The sequence below is a fragment of the Sturnira hondurensis genome, unplaced genomic scaffold (assembly GCF_014824575.4).
Source record: "Sturnira hondurensis isolate 20B ecotype Veracruz unplaced genomic scaffold, ASM1482457v3 Scaffold0021354, whole genome shotgun sequence".
Lineage (NCBI taxonomy): Eukaryota > Metazoa > Chordata > Mammalia > Chiroptera > Phyllostomidae > Sturnira > Sturnira hondurensis.
In genome coordinates this window covers 13,491,078-13,509,001 of record NW_028093985.1, presented here as the reverse complement: position 1 = coordinate 13,509,001, position 17,924 = coordinate 13,491,078, and the positions used below count along the sequence as shown (strand labels likewise).

The following is a 17,924-nucleotide window of genomic DNA, read 5'->3' as shown; positions in this document are numbered from 1 at the left end:
AATTTGCATCAAACAGGAAGGCAGACACAGGTTGTGAAACTGCTAGAACAAGGACTGAGACATTTTCAGAAGACTGTGTATTTGGCTGTGGCCATTGGAAATTAGGATGGATGGGTGGGTGGGTGAATGGGTGGGTGGGTAGACAGGTAGGTAGGTAGATAGATAGATAGATAGATAGATAGATAGATAGATAGATAGAGTGGGTGAACACTGCGCAGCCCTGACAGCCACACAGGGCACTGACCCAACAGTGTTGAGTATGATCTGAACAAGAACATGATGGAAGCAGAACTTTACAAAGATTCCCTGGCATGGGTTGAGACTATACATCAAACTTAATATCATCACACATATGCACATAGCTTGCATACAGCTTAAGGAGCTCATTACCTTCCTGAAGCCTGTCTGAACTACAGACCAGGGTCTACATGGGGGTTATTAAAAGACCTAGTCAAACAGTGAAGAAAGCCTCAACCAAGGTGGTGGCACCAGAGATGGAGAGAGTCATTCTTTTTTAAAAATGTAATAGTTGATAATTGATTGGAGTTGGAAGAGGTAGAGGAAATAGTCAAAATAACAATTTGAGAGACTGAAAAGAAGATTTTGCTCATGAAAAAAATTAGCCTTGATCCCCAAGGACTAGTTTCTGTTTTGTGCTTATTAATTTTGTATGCTTGTATTTGTAACTAAAAGTCCCAGAAAAGGGAAAAAAGCTAGTGAAAAGACTCATGATGTCTAAATATCCAAATAAGAGAAAATTTTAGAGCTTTGGGCTCAAAGAGAGCTACACACTCAATTGAGCTCTGTGAGACAAGGCAAAATGTCCTTCTCACTACAGCTTAAGCCAGGAATATGTTCTTTGAATTTACAACTTCTTAAAAATAGGAGTCAATTTTAAAAAAAGAAAGAAAAGCAGCAAGTGTTTTCAAGTGAACTGGAGAGAAAAAAATTTTTTCTCCTAACACTACATTTCAAGTTCTGTATATTTACACAAGTTTTAACGTGAGTGTTTAGAAACTTGTAACCAACGAAGGTAGATTCTCATATCCTTCATATAAACTATATTGTGAATGCTTAAATTGTTTTGTTATGTAAAACAATATGTTCAATCAAATGAACTATAAAACGATCTTACTCTCAAGTTGGTCTGTTCTTCATTTTCTTATAATCTATAATCAGGAAATCCACTCACTCGTGCTTTATAATTTTTGTGCTTTTAAGTGGTTTGGGAATGTGACATCTGCATACGGTCACATCCAAATTGATAATTGTTCAGGCAGAGGGTCCTTTTAAAACATAGCGTGAAGAAAGGTTGAATCTATATATGAGAAGGTTATTGAGAGGTGGTGTTTTCCACCCCCCTGACCCTTGGCTTGGAACGAGCCTGTTCTCCTCGGTGAATTCCCCCTATGGGAAGGCAACAGCGTCAACTCGGGCCGCAGCGTTCTGAGTGAGGAGGAGGCTGCGGTTTCCGAGCTGGTTTAAATGCAGGCTCTTCTTAGCAGCAAACCACACACATGTATTCATCATTGATTTTGAAATGATAGGTTTCCATATCACTGGTTTAGGATCCACAGTCTTGCATTCCTGAATCTATATTATGCCAGAAGAATAACAACTTGGTGGCTGGAAACAGAAATGGTTATTATACGGCTCCAAAATGCTAGCTGGCACAATATGCTAAAAAGAGCAGGAATTCGCCAGTAAAAGGCAGAATTTATTTGTTCTTAAAAATAACTTTATGCTCTAAAAATATGAATTTGAGAACTGTCAATCATGCTTCAAAATATTTTACATTCAATACGTAAACACCTTAAAATAAGGATAATCCTCTAAAATGGCACAATTTCCAAATAACAAGAAATATCCCAGGAGAAAAACAGAATCCTTTTCAAATCAATGTTTTTAATTATGAGGCATTTATTGGATTAAAAACTAAAATGTGCATTTAGTTGGGGTTTCTGTCCCTACTGCTGCCCCAAATTATTGTTTAAAATGTGGGCTTTGGGATTTCTCAGAGTTTACTGTAGAAAAATGTTTTCTTTAAAAAAAAAAAAAGCACAACCTTTTCTCAGAGCCTCCGTGAGGCATTTCCATTTTCGCACACTGGCCGAGTACTTGTCCTATCACAGGACAACACATGTCACGGAGCAGTTTTACTTCCTTTTAGCAAAATAACTCCTCCATGCAAACCAGTATTGGCGTCTACCGAGCCGGGGTTTTAGTTTCTTCTGGTCTGTTCAAGCTTCACTGCACTGTGTAACTGACTTCCCCCCCCTTCTTTTGAAATTACCCAGCTAATTTTCCATTTGATTGTTTATTTAAACCAGATTTCACCAGACTTAATAGACAAGTGGCATATGTATTCTGTGTGTCAGCATGGACTTCAGCTGATTCTGTGGTGGCTTGCTCTTTGTCTTTGTATCCAGTGGAATCTATTAGTTAAAACTACTAACATCCCAACATATTCCCGACAATGATTCAGCAAGTCACATTAAACGTAAAACTCCTGTCAGTATTCCATTTTATCAAGCGTTTCTCTGTGAACACGTTCTTTGTACTTCTCCTGATGATAAAAGGTACATGTGTTTGTTTCATATAACTTGTACCACGGAAAGCTGTCCAGATTAACTATAAAAGAAAATTTTGGCTTTTGACATACTTATCTAGCTTTAGAAAATTTAGTTAATTTTCTTCAAGTTTATTATAGAAGAGTAATTTATATTCATATTCAACCAACAGCTTTTAAACAACTACTGTGTACTCAAGGCATTTTGGGGGGGATCATGTTTATTGTATTTTGGGGTGTTTTCCCCAGTAATGGGAGCCTTTTATGCATAATCTAATTGACAGATTTAATCTTGTAGTTATTTGTTATATATTCAATCTTTTTATTCATGCATAAAATGAGACAGGTGAGTGAATGGATGTGAAGAACAACTTTGCTCCATGCAGTGTGCCTCGTGTGTATTCTAATTCAAAAGATGTTCCCACAGATACTTCCTGAAATATACCTGTGCTTTGCCTTCCCAGTTCTTCATCACCTGTTTTTCAGACCATCACAGTAGTTCCCAGACTGCTCTGCACTGCCAGGCCTTCCTAATTATGGGCATTAAGTAATGCCCAGTGCCCATACATCTTTCTGCCCTCCTGCAGGCCTGTGTTTCCTCTGATCAGCAACCTTCATGGATCTTCATTTCCACTATTTAAACCCAAGACCTGTTAGCTTGGAATTCAAGGTCTCCACAGCCCAGCCTTTTATGTACCTTCAGAGTCCCCAGCATTCCTCTCTTTCATGGTTCCCTTCTAACCAGGTGTGTCTTCAACTGCTCTGGAAATTCCCACCTCAGCCCTTTCCCAGCACCTAATCACAAGCCCAGCATATTTTACTATCACTTCTCTTTTTGCAAGACCTACATTAGTTCCTGCCACTTACGTGAATCTTATTGATTAATCTCTTTCCTCCTGGAAACTCAGTGACACTTAATCTGGATTACTCTGTGGGCACCTCACCCTAGGTGGCCTTGAATGAGTTTGTACGTTTTGCGCATGTCTGTACTGGATTAACACAGAGCAATTGCAAGGCCTTTGAGGACTTGGGCCTAGTGTTTGCTTCCCCGCTGGATAGCACACAGTATAATTCGTCCTACGGTAATAGATATTTGTGTGTTACGATAATGATAATGGTGACAATCACAATGCGGTTTGACTGTCTCCTTCAGAGAGCTGCAGAAAACTGTCTAGTTTCCAAAAGGACTGTTGAATCAGGTAGTTGGATATCTTAGTCCCAGACCAGAGGCAGTATAGGAAGCCAACAGATGACTTTCTGCCTATGCTGAAGTTGAACCAACTCCATCCATGGCTCTTCCTCTCATGGGGAAGAATATTTTAAGTGATGAGAAATGGAGTCCTTCAGGTACCCATTTTCTGTTAATAGGGAGCTAAACACCAGAGACCTAGGAAAACCTGCCTGTGTTCATGTTAGATGGCTACTCCCCGACTTCGGTGAGTCAGCGTTTTAGTGGAGGCATCATCCTCTCCTTTAGCTCCTGAGAAGGAGTCCTGCTTTTTGAAGTTCTGTGTGACCAGGAGAGCAAGCCTTCAGGTTTGTACACTGAACTTGAGGGCAAAAGAGACAGAAGAAAACCGTGGAAAGAAATCACTCAAAGAAAAAGGGAACTGAACAGCACGCTGTGTAAGAGGCTACTCCTCCTACATGTCCTAGAAATTACAGCCTTACTGCTGTGCCCTTTCTTCATTTCAGGACACACAGACGCACAAAATAAAACCCAAACCATTGAACTGAAAGAGTGAGTCATGCCAGCCAGGCCTCCACCAAGCCAGTCAATTAAAGTGCAGGACCAATTGTGGGCTTTTCTTAGACCTTGAATGACTGTCTGACTTTCTTCCAGAGTTTTTTTCATAGAAAAAAAGGGTGTATGTTGATTTCTGAGTAAGTTGGTAGATATTAGCTCTCTTCTCATGAAAACGTTTTAATCTTCAGAGAAATATTAAATAACTGATTGAGTTACTCTTCAGATGGAAGCTAAGCCAGTCATCCTGTGGATTTTCATTGCATGTTATTATATGTCTTAGGCCGTTACAATTTATCCCTCATCTCATGTAGTGTGTTCTCTAGAAGCATATCTGAGTCTAGATTTTTCCATGAGTGCTTTCACTGTTTTGTGTCAACAGGGAATGGATATGGCAACCCCCGAAACTCGCCAGGTCTGCTGGTCTCACCTGGTAACTTGAACAAGAATATGCAAGCAAAGTCTCCTCCCCCCATGAATTTAGGGATGAATAACCGTAAACCAGATCTCCGAGTTCTTATTCCACCGGGCAGCAAGAATACCATGCCATCCGTGGTAATGAATAACTACATTTTAAATCAGTGTTGATAATGTTTTGTGTAGGTTTTTGCTGTTTTTGTATTTGTCTGACTCTATGAATTATTTAAGTACTTCCATAAAATTAACGCATCAGTGCTATTGCTGGAGTCCTATTTGTATTTGGCTATTATTTCTGGTAACTGGTTCTCATTCCCTTTTCCAATAAAAAAGGACCAGCATCCCAGTGAACTCCACTGCAGGACTGTGTTCTGGGACAAAGAAAACATTTCCTTTTAAGGCATTGAATTTATAATTAGAAAAAATTACCTATTATTCTGCTTATGGGACATGTGGTTTGGCCAATAGTAGAATCAGACTCACAGGATGAAGTATATTATTTCATAACAGATATTTAAAATATTGAACTATTTGTGTCCTCAAAGGGCTGGCAATGAAAAAACCTTTTCTGTAATTTCTAAATGAACTTTCTCCTGTTAACCGACAATTCTTTCTTAAGTATGCTGCAAAAATAAAATTTAATGCATCACAGTCTTGGGTATATTGTAGCAATAACGTTTAACATATCACATGCCTGTGCACGGCGTCACTCCATCTTCCCTCTCTCCCTCTGCGTGCTCCATGCGGATAGTTACCCATCAAAAAGCAAATTGTTTCAAAATCCTAGGCATTTTGGGGAAAAAAAGTTATATTTTACAAAATCAAAAAAAATTTGTGGCGCTTGTAAAAATAAATAAGTAAACGAGAAACAGAAATATAAAGAATATCCCTGGCCTCCCATTTTTCTTTTTCCTGTGTCTGCAGGTCTAAGGTGAAGATAATATTATGGGACTAAATTCAGCAACAAAGAGACTTACATCAGTGTTCTCCAAATGAGCTTTGCTGAAGAGTGAGAACATTTAAAAATCAAGATTCTGTAGACAAATTTAGATCATTCTGCAAACACATTTTTTTTTATTTCTGTGCTCTGTGGCAGGCTTCAGGGTAAAACAGTCCTGCAAGCTGATTAGTTTATTATGGCCCAGTGCAGATTAATTTTGAATATAAACCAAAAAAAATCACATAATATGTAACATTCCCTTAGGAGAAGACTGGGTCTAATAAATAAAACCTCCCACAGGGCCACAGTCAAGCAGTGTGGGCCACGCAGGGCAGGCTGTCTCCATCGGCGCAGTTCTTCCAAGTCCTGTAAAACTGCTGCTTTCCCAGAGACTCTGAGTGCCAGCCAGGTGCGCTCCCCCTCCTTGAGCAAGTGGGATTTTAAAGGACAATCTTTTTTCCCCAAAATGTGACAGTGAAATAATGAATGTTGAGACACTGACCCAGGCTGAAACCTGGATAGATTGTCTTCACATTGGAGACAAACAGCTCATTAAGGGAAACAAAGAAGGTCTTTGTCAGGAGTTATCTTTGGAGTCTAGGTTTTAAGGCGTTTCAACTGTTGTGTCTATCAGAAGATGCTTTTCCTCGTGTTGAAAAGATTTTGCCCAATCATAAATAGTTACCAACACTAATTTCTGAACTCCTTCCCCATGCTCTCAGTCTGAGGATGTCGACCTGCTTTTGGTAAGTGGTGAGAGCATTTCCCCACACGGCGCGGGCAAGGGCTGTCCGTGGAGTGTTAGCTCTAGCAGAATGGGAGGATTTGGGAGATTACCATAGTGTGTCGACATTGATTGTATTTAAATTCCATTAATTTCAAGTTCAGGTTATTTTTCTGTGTCAACCTCTGCCAATGAAGGCCATGTTTTCTATTTATTTTAGGACTCAATTTATAACAAAATTCTAGCACCCCCAAAATTTCTTAGTTATTTGAAACCACAGAGATACCTCTTTTTCTAAGAAATTTTTCTCATGATTTTTAAATTTATGTGAATCTTAAATTTCCTTGCTGTGAGGAGTTAAATATACTTGTTAACTGCTTTGCCATATAGTTTGAGGGAAGTTTAGAAGAATTTGAAAAAAGTGGACAGAGCACCACCTTCTGGTCAGAATATAGCATGAAACTGTACCAGTCTGCTCTGCTGTATATTGAACTGACGATAAAACCACTGTGGTTGATTTTAATTTTTTTAATTTGCATTTGAATAAAAACTGAAACAATAGAAGTACAGTATACATATTTCATCAGTTTTCAACATAGTCTGTTTTTACCCATAATAAAGCAATGGTACTTGTTACTAGTTCAGTTGCCTAGGAGATACTGATGTAATGGGTTACTATGGTAACAACTGGTCTCTTGAAAGATTGTAAATGATAGGGTTGGCAGAGTTCATAGAGACACATGTTAAATGATTAATTTCATGAGGTTTGTACCAAGTTATATCTTTATGTGCAAAACCAATACTGAAATCTAATATTTTTAACTTTTTAAAAATTTCACCAATGTCTTTTTATTTACTTTAAAAGAATCAAAGGATAAATAACTCCCAGTCTGCTCAGTCATTGGCTACCCCAGTGGTTTCTGTAGCAACTCCTACTTTACCAGGACAAGGGATGGGAGGATATCCATCAGCCATTTCAACAACATATGGTACCGGTGAGTAGCTTTGCCACCTTCAAATAACACATTAAATACTTTCTTATTAAAAAACAAGATGAAAAAGAGACTACCTTTTAATCTGTATTAAAAAGGCTTTATTTAGTAGCTGTGGTGTTCAGAGCACTATATGATTACCTGTTCATTACTAAGGCAGAGTGAATAGTTAGTTACATTTTCAAGGGACTGAAAGTTTTACTAACCCAACTGACTTCAATAGAGAAGAACAATTTCAAGGAAAATTTGAGCGCTTACTTCTTTAATGTACTAGATAGCTCACTTCCTTGGGATTGCTTTAAAAACATTTCTAAATCATCAAATATGTATAAACTGTAATACCTCATTGTACTTCTAATAAACTGGAAGCGAGTTGTGTTCCTTTGAAGCTTTCATAGAATGCTTATTTTTTGGTACATACTATATCTCTTTTAAATTAAAACTGTCCCTGATGTGTTTCTCTTTCTTCCCCCACACCAAAAGTTAAAAAAATATATATATAACAATCATTGCATAATACAAGTAGAATGTTTTTAAAACTGAAAAGGTGTATTCGGTCCATCCTTTGACAATGTCCAGATTAAGTGTTTTCCCTCACGGATTTGTTTGTGCCCCAGAGTACTCCCTGAGCAGCGCTGACCTGTCGTCTCTGTCCGGGTTCAACACCGCCAGCGCCCTGCACCTGGGCTCGGTGACTGGCTGGCAACAGCAGCACCTACATAACATGCCGCCGTCCGCCCTCAGTCAGCTGGGGTAAGCAGTGTCATTTCTGTTGGAATACGCCTTTACAATGCATTTTTAAATGACAAATGGCAATCTCTCTTGTGCTCTCATGTCCCATTAGAGGATATAAAATTCTACCTTATCAAAATCTGAAAGTCATTGTTGTTCGATAGCTTTCAGGCAGCTTAAATATTACTTATTCTTTAAGAGGACAAGGAGCTCTGTGCTAAGGATGTAAATTATTTCCCTGTTGTTTTAGACCATATTCATTCCCACTTCTATCAATAACATATTTTTATTTAGTTAAGTTTTCATGTAGCCCATGGGGGATATAAGGCAACATTTTTGGTTGTAAGTTCTTGAATTTTTTTGAGATACTAGAAAAATCCTCACTTAGCATAAACCACATAGTTCATTCTGATGTTACAGTAATACTCATAAGATCAATTGTTCCATTGATATACAGATTTCATGTATTTATAATTTATCCAAAGTGTATATTTATAGATATTGTATTCATTAACATACACATATATGTATATGTGCATACATATACTAATTATCTAAATTTGGGTATAAAAAAATTTTTTTTTGTTTTTCTGGCCAGAAGATGTGTATTTCTGCCCCCTGGTGGTAGTTTTGAGATAATGCCTTTATCACACAAATGACTCCCACCATTAAAGTATGGAAATGTTCTAACCTTTTAAAGGCTCTGAAGTCACATTCACACACCCTGTAAAACAAATAGTTTTTATTTTAAAATTTAAAACACAAATCAAAGCCCACACTTTGTTTCATTAATAATTCTAAAACTGCAATTAACCTTCAAAAGAAAATACTAGAAGAGTATAAAATATTTAAAGAAAACGAGTTTTTGCATTTTGGAAGCATTCTGTATGCCTACCTCACTTTTACTCTCCCGCTGAACCACTTGGTTAGAGTAGTTAACTAGTCCCACCTCTCTGTTTCTAAGGTGGTGATGAGCGTACCACAACTTGGGCAGAATAAAAATCACTGACTGGTGTCCCAGCTGCATCGTTCTCACCCCTCCCCAGCCCAGCTGCTTTCAGCAGACTGCTGTCATAAAGCAAAGCACTCTGGCAACAGGGTCCTCACCCATCCACTGCGTGCTTACGTGCACCCTGCTCACTAATGACTATTGTCAGAAAGCTAAGCTTTCGTGTAAATAATAAATTAAATTTGCACCACAGTGTTGCTCTGCTTTCTTGAAAAATTGTTAAATTTAGAGATATATTAAATATTGATCATCATCAGAGCATTTCTAGAACAGTTAAATTTTCTCAGAAATGTTGACTAAGTAGAAATGCATTGCAATCACTTTTCTAGGTGATTGTCACAAAGTATATTATGCTGTCCAGGCAACCTTCAAATAGACACACGTGTGGCATCGCGCCGCTGTGGCTCCGTGGTGATCCACCGTGTGCATGCTTCTTGACAAAAAGAAAGGTTGCTGTTTACTTCTCATTTTTCACAAAATTCATCTGTTACAGGACTAGATTTCCTTCGAAATTATCAGTGTCAAAAGCTGTATTTTCTTTGAATGTGGCTTTCTTTTCCTTTTAATAGCATCTGACAATTTGCATTTTACAAATAAAACCCATATTGGTGTATTTTACCTACAATTTTCAAATTACCTTCTATTTCATGGGAAGAATCTGATTCTCTGCTGCTCTTAATAGAGGTTTCAGTTAATGAGAAAGGGGAGGACTCCACTAGCGAGGAACTGCATTACAACAGACAATCATGAAGCATTTTGTTTAGTTCTGATTTGTTTCAACACCAGTTCTCATGGTGCATAATTGGATTCTGAATTTGGTCTAGGAGTTTTTATTGCATGCAATCACTTCCCTTATCCCTCAGATAGGATGGGATGCACGTTCAATCCTTCTAATCTTGGCCCACCTACCTATTTACAATTCCTTCTCTTTGGTCCTTCCTCCCTGCCCCCAACCCCAGCCCCCCCCCCCCACACACACACATAATGCACACCCAGAGTAACTTTTCAACAGGAGCGTCCTTCAAATGCACTAACCCATGCTCACACAATTGAATGTTAAATGTTTCTTTAATCCCAAGTTGTAATACTTATATAAAAATGAACTTTCTGAGCTGACTTAGTTTCTTACAGTGTAAATTAGTTGTAAAAATTGATTTTTTCCCCCTGGCTAAAGTGGTCTCATACACATGTGTGGTGGGCTCACATTAGTTTGGATAGACGCAGTGCTCACAGCAGAGTGAAACGCATTTCAGCCTCGCTGAAGTAGATAATCCCAGAAGCCCAAGATGGTCACCACAATTTTTTCTCAGAATTGTAAAGTACAAAAGAGCTATCTGTATTTTGTTTATGGAAATATTTTTAACTCTTCAAAACTATACTTTTAACACTATCTAGTATCTGATATGAGCAAGTTAGATAAATGTTGTAAAGTGATTTGAGCCCTGACTGGTGTGGCTCAGTGGATTGAGCACCAGCCTGTGGACGAAAAGGCCCCCAGTTCGATTCCCAGTCAGGGCACATGCCTGGGTTGTGGGCCAGGTCCCCAGTTGGGGGTATGCAAGAGGCAACCAATCAGTGATGTTTCTCTCACACATTGAGGTTTCTTTCTCTCTCTCCTTCCCTTCCCACCTCTCTAAGAGTAAATAAAATCTTTAAAGAAAAAAAAAAAACCCTGATTTGATGTAGGAAGCAGAGACAACTGGCAGAAGGACCTTGCCATCAAAGGTTAGTGAAAGCCATTTGAATAAATAGATTTGAGAAAAAGACCCCCAAATGTGCAGGTGTTTTCCTCCCATCCCCTACAACAAGGGCAGCCTGTTTTCTGGAAGCACTTCTATACATTATCTTTGTTGATGTGAGCGTTCCGAACACACTGAAAGGAGGTAACTTTGAGTAAAGAAAACTTTTAAAAGGTTAGGTTAAATATACTCTGATAGCCTAATCTTCAGGTGGAAGCAGTAAGAAATTTGAATAAAACTCTCCAGTCATGTTTCATTTTTGAACAGTTATGGAGAAGGGTAGGTGTCCTGCAGTTGGAAGGCATCTGTAGTCGGTGAAACCTTGCAGAGGACGTGACAGGGGCACCTTGCACGTCTGGCTTCTGTCCTCCCCACACACCTCTTTATCACCTACTCATAGGAAGTCTTTCACGATTATCTGTGTCTATACAAATTTTGTTTCCAAGAACAAGTAAACTAATCTGCTTATATTTGAACCCAGCCTTGTATACAACTAAGTGATTGTTAATGCTCCTTTTTTTCTTTTCAAGAAACTTCTTCCTCGATAACAGAGGCTAGCCAATTAAATTTCATTCTATTTTGAATCTTCTACCACAGTATAATGAAGCTGAATTTCACATATCACTTATATATCATTACTGTGCATTTAGAGTCTCCAGAACTACTCAAAATGCTTCATATATGCTTTCAGTGTAAAATGAAATGCTATTAAAAGATAAACTTAGGGACTTGCTATCTGTTCAGGGGAAGGGATAACAGTAGGTGTTTTGTCTTTTATGGGGAAGAAATACGGCAAAACCTGTGCAAGCCAGTTGACACTGGGAGATAATGCAGCTTCCAAACACTGTATTAAAGAAATAGCTTTTTGTCCTGGCTGGTGTGGCTTGGTGGATTGAGTGCCAGCCTGCAAAACAAAGGGTCGCTTGTTCAATTCCAGTCAGGGCACATGCCTGGGTTTTGGGCCAGGTCCCCAGTAGGGGCCGTTCATGAGGCAACCACACATTGATGTTTCTCTCCCTCTCTTTCTCCTTCCCTTCCCCTCTGTAAAAATAAATAAATAAAGTCTTTAAAAAAAAAGAAATAGCTTTTTCATTATATTACTTTTTGCTTGCTTTATCCAGATTAACTGCTTTTGCTGGTCCAAATCACCAAATACTTCTTTCTGTTTTCCATGTCCCCAGCTTATGAACACAAACTAAATGTCAAAGGGCAGACGAAACTATTTATTGATATGCCACTTTATTTTCAGACTCCTAGTTGACATCCATTATCAAACAGTGTGTGATTCATAGTAGAGACATTTCATTAAATTTTAGTGAAATGGTCTTTCTTATCCAGAGCCAGGAAAATTCCTCCTTCCAGAAATCAAAAGTTGATTTCCTCTGACATCAAAATGAATTATTAAGTAATGTTGACACAAGATAAAATAGCCTACCATTATGGATCCTTTTGAAATACAGGTCCCCTTCCCATTTAATATCTTACTGACTTAAACTTTACTTAATTAAAACTCTTAGAAAATTAGTGTGTAGCCCACAAAATAAACAGGTGATTGAACATTATATATACTCACTAAAGTATCTTGACATAAATGCCAAAACTGCTTTGATTCTATAAGACCATAAAAACCAGAGAAAGAAAGGTTCATTAGGAAAACGAATAATTCCCCTTTATGTCATTTTCGACATTATCTCATCTATTAATAAGAGAAGGAAAGTAATTCTTTGCCAGTAGGTGGTGCTTTTGTATAAAACATCACTCAAAGATAAATTCATTTCTGACTAATTTTGTGTCTCTATACATCTTGAGCCTGAATTGCATCTTTCAAAAAGCCAGCCCCAAATAACTCCACTTTTGCTCTGAAATATATACCCGTTTTTCTCGTGGCTCATAATGACATTTTAATGCCATCCACTTCTCCCCATTGGAAGGTAACATAATCACATACATGGGTAGGTAGGCTTGCTTTCCTTTGTTTAAACTGGGTGTGTCTACGGAGTGTTCTTTGCTGTGGCTCTTCCTCAGTGAAAGAGATTTCTGTGTTCTCTGGACAGTGAGGGCAGGTAATGCTGACTCTAGCTGTGGGTGTCAGCACAATCAGAATATAAGAGCAGTGCAATCCTCTCAAAATTCCTATCAGGGCTGTTACTATCGTTTATCCTGATGGAAGTCATTGAGATGGCTAATCTCCCCTCAGGACTCAATGCTTTTTCCTCCAGAATTAGAAGTATCTGAATTCTTCCACACTTTGAAATAAGAGCAAGTTAGGCTCTCCCAGAACGAATAAGGGCTAAGGGTTATAAACCAAATAAAATTACAGTAGATCTTTCTTTACAACAAACTTTTCTTGGGCAAATCCAGATTCACTAATAAATGCCCATTATAAATAAGTGGGGTGGCACCCTGAGTACCCTAGCAGAGTAAGACTAACATTCAGAAAGTTGAGGTTAATTGTGGAAAATAAACAGCATTTTCATCCCATGAAAAGGATGAGAAAGGATGAAGACAGTACAATTTTATCAGTTTCAGTGAGGTAGGAAGTCTAAGTGTTTTTTAAGCGAGTACTTAAAATGTCTGCAGATAATTTTCAGCTTCCCCCCCTTCCCCTTCTTTCCCTTCTTCAAGCTTTCGCTAGGTGTGGTTATAGGTAGCCTTTTACGGATTCTATTCACTTGAAATTTGAACTCTTTTTTACTTTCTTGGAAGATGATGCAACTTAGTGCGTAAGTGCTTATTGAGCTGAGAGAAACCTTTATACCCATAATAAAGTCTTTACAATAATGTTCAAACACTGGCGTTAGTAAATCAAGGAAGGCTGATTCAAAAGCTAAACACTGCATCTTAAATCTTAAATTCAATTTTGGAACTAGTCTAGGGAGAAATTCCACAGACACAAAAAGTGCTTTTTCCAGCATGTCTGGTTCACCCTTTTCAAACTGGTACCTATACCTGAGGAAGCCTGTCAAACCAGAGGTGCTATACATGAGCCTGGGCCAGTTCGATACTGTGCAATTACTGCCCGGCAAACCAACAGAGGTATCCTAAATTGCCCTAAGAAGGCAATGCCTCTCTGTGCTTCTAAGCACCTTCTCCCCACTCTGGCCACGCTCTGGTGTCGATGCGAGTCTTGAAGCTGATGTTTTATGTAATTGTGAGTTCCTGGGGGCTCCAGGCCTCCTCCATCTGTAACTGGGTTTCCTTTCCTCCTACAGAGCTTGCACTAGCACTCATTTATCTCAGAGTTCAAATCTCTCCCTGCCTTCTACTCAAAGCCTCAACATCAAGTCAGAACCTGTTTCTCCTCCTAGAGACCGTACCACCACCCCTTCGAGATACCCACAACACACGCGCCACGAGGCGGGGAGATCTCCTGTTGACAGCTTGAGCAGCTGTAGCAGTTCCTATGACGGGAGCGACCGAGAGGATCACCGGAACGAATTCCACTCCCCCATTGGACTCACCAGACCTTCGCCGGACGAAAGGGAAAGTCCCTCCGTCAAGCGCATGCGACTCTCTGAAGGATGGGCAACATGATCAGATTATTACTTAATAGTTTTTTTTTTCTTGCAGTGTGTGTGTGTGCTATACCTTAATGGGGAAGGGGGGTCGATATGCATTATATGTGCTGTGTGTGGAAAAAAAAGTCAGGTACTCTGTTTTGTAAAAGTACTTTTAAATTGCCTCAGTGATACAGTATAAAGATAAACAGAAATGCTGAGATAAGCTTAGGACTTGAGTTGTACAACAGAACACTTGTACAAAATAGATTTTAAGGCTAACTTCTTTTCACTGTTGTGCTCCTTTGCAAAATGTATGTTACAATAGATAGTGTCATGTTGCAGGTTCAACGTTATTTACATGTAAATAGACAAAAGGAAACATTTGCCAAAAGCGGCAGATCTTTACTGAAAGAGAGAGCAGCTGTTATGCAACATATAAAAAAATGTATAGATGTTTTGGACAGACCCGGCAAAGGGTGGCCATTGGTTAATGTCACCTACCATCCAGAGAACGCTCACAAACCTGCAAGCATATCATTGGCGTATGGCACTCAGTCAGAAGGATCAGTGACCATTAAAAGAGGACCATACCTATTAAAAAAATATGTGGAGTTTGAGGGCTAACGTATTTAATTAAATAAAGAAAGAATTATGGGTCTGCATCTCTTATTAAATAAAAGTATAAAAATATGTACATTACATTTTGCTTATTTTCATATAAAAGGTAAGACAGAGTTTGCAAAGCATTTGTGGCTTTTTGTAGTTTACTTAAGCCAAAATGTGTTTTTCCCCCTTGATAGCTTCGCTAATATTTTAAACAGTCCTGTAAAAACCAAAAAGGACTTTTTGTATAGAAAGCACTACCCTAAGCCATGAAGAACTCCATGCTTTGCTAACCAAGATAACTGTTTTCTCTTTGTAGAAGTTTTGTTTTTGAAATGTGTATTTCTAATTATATAAAATATTAAGAATCTTTTAAAAAAATCTGTGAAATTAACATGCTTGTGTATAGCTTTCTAATATATATAATATTATGGTAATAGCAGAAGTTTTGTTATCTTAATAGCGGGAGGGGGGATATTTGTGCAGTTGCACATTTGAGTAACTATTTTCTTTCTGTTTTCTTTTACTCTGCATACATTTTATAAGTTCAAGGTCAGCTGTCAAAAGGATAACCTGTGGGATTAGAACATATCACATTGCAACACCCTAAATTGTTTTTAATATAGTAGCAATCTATCGGGTCAACTGACATCCATTGTATACACTAATTAGTTTATTTTATCCTTTTTATTTTTTAATTTTTACCAAATGCCGGGCCCCTATCTGATCTCATCATTCACCATGCAACTTGGAATTCAGTAAGTGCATACCATAACTTATCTGTATCCTAAATTATCAGATTGGTTTTCAGCCCAGAATTTTATGTTTTTTTTAGAAATATTCCCAGAATAGAGAAGCTGTGTTGGGACCCATGTCCTGCAAATATGGCTCTAGAAACAAGTGATATGAAGTTTCCTTGGTGTATAAGTTGTAAATTCCCACAGAAGAAAAATGTGAAAGATTGGGTGCTAGACAAGAAGGAAGCAGGTAAAGGGATAGTTGCTTCTCCATCTGACTTTAATAATTTTAACTGACCCTCAACCTTGTCAGCGGTATAGGACTGTTGAACGACCCCAGTGTGTCAGGACCCCCAAATGTCACTTCTGCATAAAGCATGTATGTCATCTATTTTTTCTTCAATAAAGAGATTTAATAGCCATTTCAAGAAATCCCATTAAAGAACCTCTCTATGTCCCTTTTTTAAATTTTTTAAGAAGTAATGATGACACTTGTCTAATATTTGTCCACCAGGGATTAATTTTCAGACCCTTTAAAAAGTGAGTGCCATAAACAAAAAGTTCATATTTGTTGTTGAAAAGAGAATTCTGCCCAGGAATGATTTTCCTTCTCTTGGAATGTGAAGATCTGTCGATTCATCTCCGATCACATGCATTGACATACACAGCAAAGAAGATGCAGACAGTAAGCTCGACCCTGCTACATCACGCGCAGGACGTTTCTTACCCCCGCCCCTTTTTTTCCCTTGCACAGTTGCTATGTGTTTCTCACTGAAAAAGGCTGCCGCTGGGTGGCAAAAGCCAAGAGACCTTACTAAACTAGGCTATATTTTTCTTAACTTAATCTGAAATCTACAATTAGATCACAATGCACCTTTGGTGGTATCCATATGGGATGCTAACCTGCCTTGTACTAATGTTTTATATACTAAAAACAAACAAAAAATCTAGTAATCATTTCATATAACCCACTACTCAAGGTACCCATTGAACATGAAAGAAAAACATTTATGCAAAGGAAAAATAGAAAAATCATCCCTGAAAATATGCACACACACATTCATGTATAGGGGAAGAAAATGAAGAAAATCATTTTTCTCGCCATCAACTTGATCCCATCCTTACAATGCATCCTTATAACTTGATGTGTATAAAATATGCAAACATATCACAGATGTTCTTTGTCATTGCAAAACACTTTATCAATATCACTAGAAAATTATCAGTGGGTGGGAAAGGGTCATTATGTAAAAATATGAAAAAATAGCCATATAAATTTTTTACCTGCAATTTGCCTCAGCGACAAAGAAAAAAGTGAATTTCTAATGCTGAAGTACCAGCAGAAGCCTTGGCTATTTATAGCAATTCTGACAATAGTTTTATAAGAACATGGAAAGAACAGAATCACTTGAAAATGGATGCCAGTCATCTCTTGTTCCCACTACTGAATTCACAAACAGTGGTGGCAAGACAGCGAGGAGATAATCTGAGAAGTTTGAAAAATGATTTAATGAGAAGAAGCACAATTTCGATTGTGATGAGTCACTTTCTGTAAACAATTACTGTCTACCTTTACCCTTATACCTTATCTGTAATTCACCACTTATTGTATTTGCAAAGCTAGTGTGGTTTGCGTTTTTATCACAGTCAATCCTCTGTATTAGGAGTGTGGGGCAGAGCCCTGAGGGAGTAGTATTTTACATAGCCCATCCTAGGTAACGTTTTAGGCGACATTCTTCATTGCAAGTCAAAGAACCGCAAGTGGCATTTTACACAGCTACAAGTGTTGTTATACCTAATCCTATTTTAAAAGATTTTTTGGTAATATTAAGCTTAAATACTGGTAACACTGATGCAATACACGCAAGCGGCACAACTGTATATTGTATGCATTGGTGCGTGGAAGGCTGTTCATTTCAACCTTTTTTAAAATTGTGTTTTTTAGTAAAATGGCTTATTTTTTCCCAAAGGTGGAATCTAGCATTTTGTAGTGATGAATACGAAAATGCCTATCATCCTCAGATCACTTTAAGGCTACCTAAAGTGAGAATTTTTTTAAAAATTCAAATACACTTTTTAAAAGAATATCTGCCCTCTCACAATTTTATGTATTTGTTTTTCTTACACACTTGTCTTTTAATTTAGAAATAGCATTTTTTGCTCCCCTTATTCTTTTGTTTGTTTTTCCAGAGAGTAATGCTTGTATTTCTTTCTTTTT

At 38.1% G+C, this 17,924-nt stretch overlaps 1 protein-coding gene across 15 annotated transcripts in view; it reads left to right on the top strand.

Annotated features, from left to right (window-relative positions):
* The window catches only part of MEF2C (myocyte enhancer factor 2C), a 159,751-nt gene extending 143,034 nt beyond the window's left edge, over positions 1-16,717 (top strand). For 9 of the 15 annotated variants that reach the window (XM_037032006.1, XM_037032004.1, XM_037032012.1 and 6 more), the window contains 5 exons: positions 4,696-4,868; positions 6,393-6,416; positions 7,260-7,389; positions 8,004-8,139; positions 14,079-16,717. In XM_037032006.1, coding sequence (XP_036887901.1) covers positions 4,696-4,868; positions 6,393-6,416; positions 7,260-7,389; positions 8,004-8,139; positions 14,079-14,400 — 785 coding nt within the window. In that variant the 3' untranslated portion in view covers positions 14,401-16,717. The remainder of the gene's footprint in view (positions 1-4,695; positions 4,869-6,392; positions 6,417-7,259; positions 7,390-8,003; positions 8,140-14,078) is intronic. The other 6 variants (XM_037032018.1, XM_037032014.1, XM_037032013.1 and 3 more) reach the window with 3 other exon arrangements.
* Positions 16,718-17,924: the final 1,207 nt, after the last annotated feature.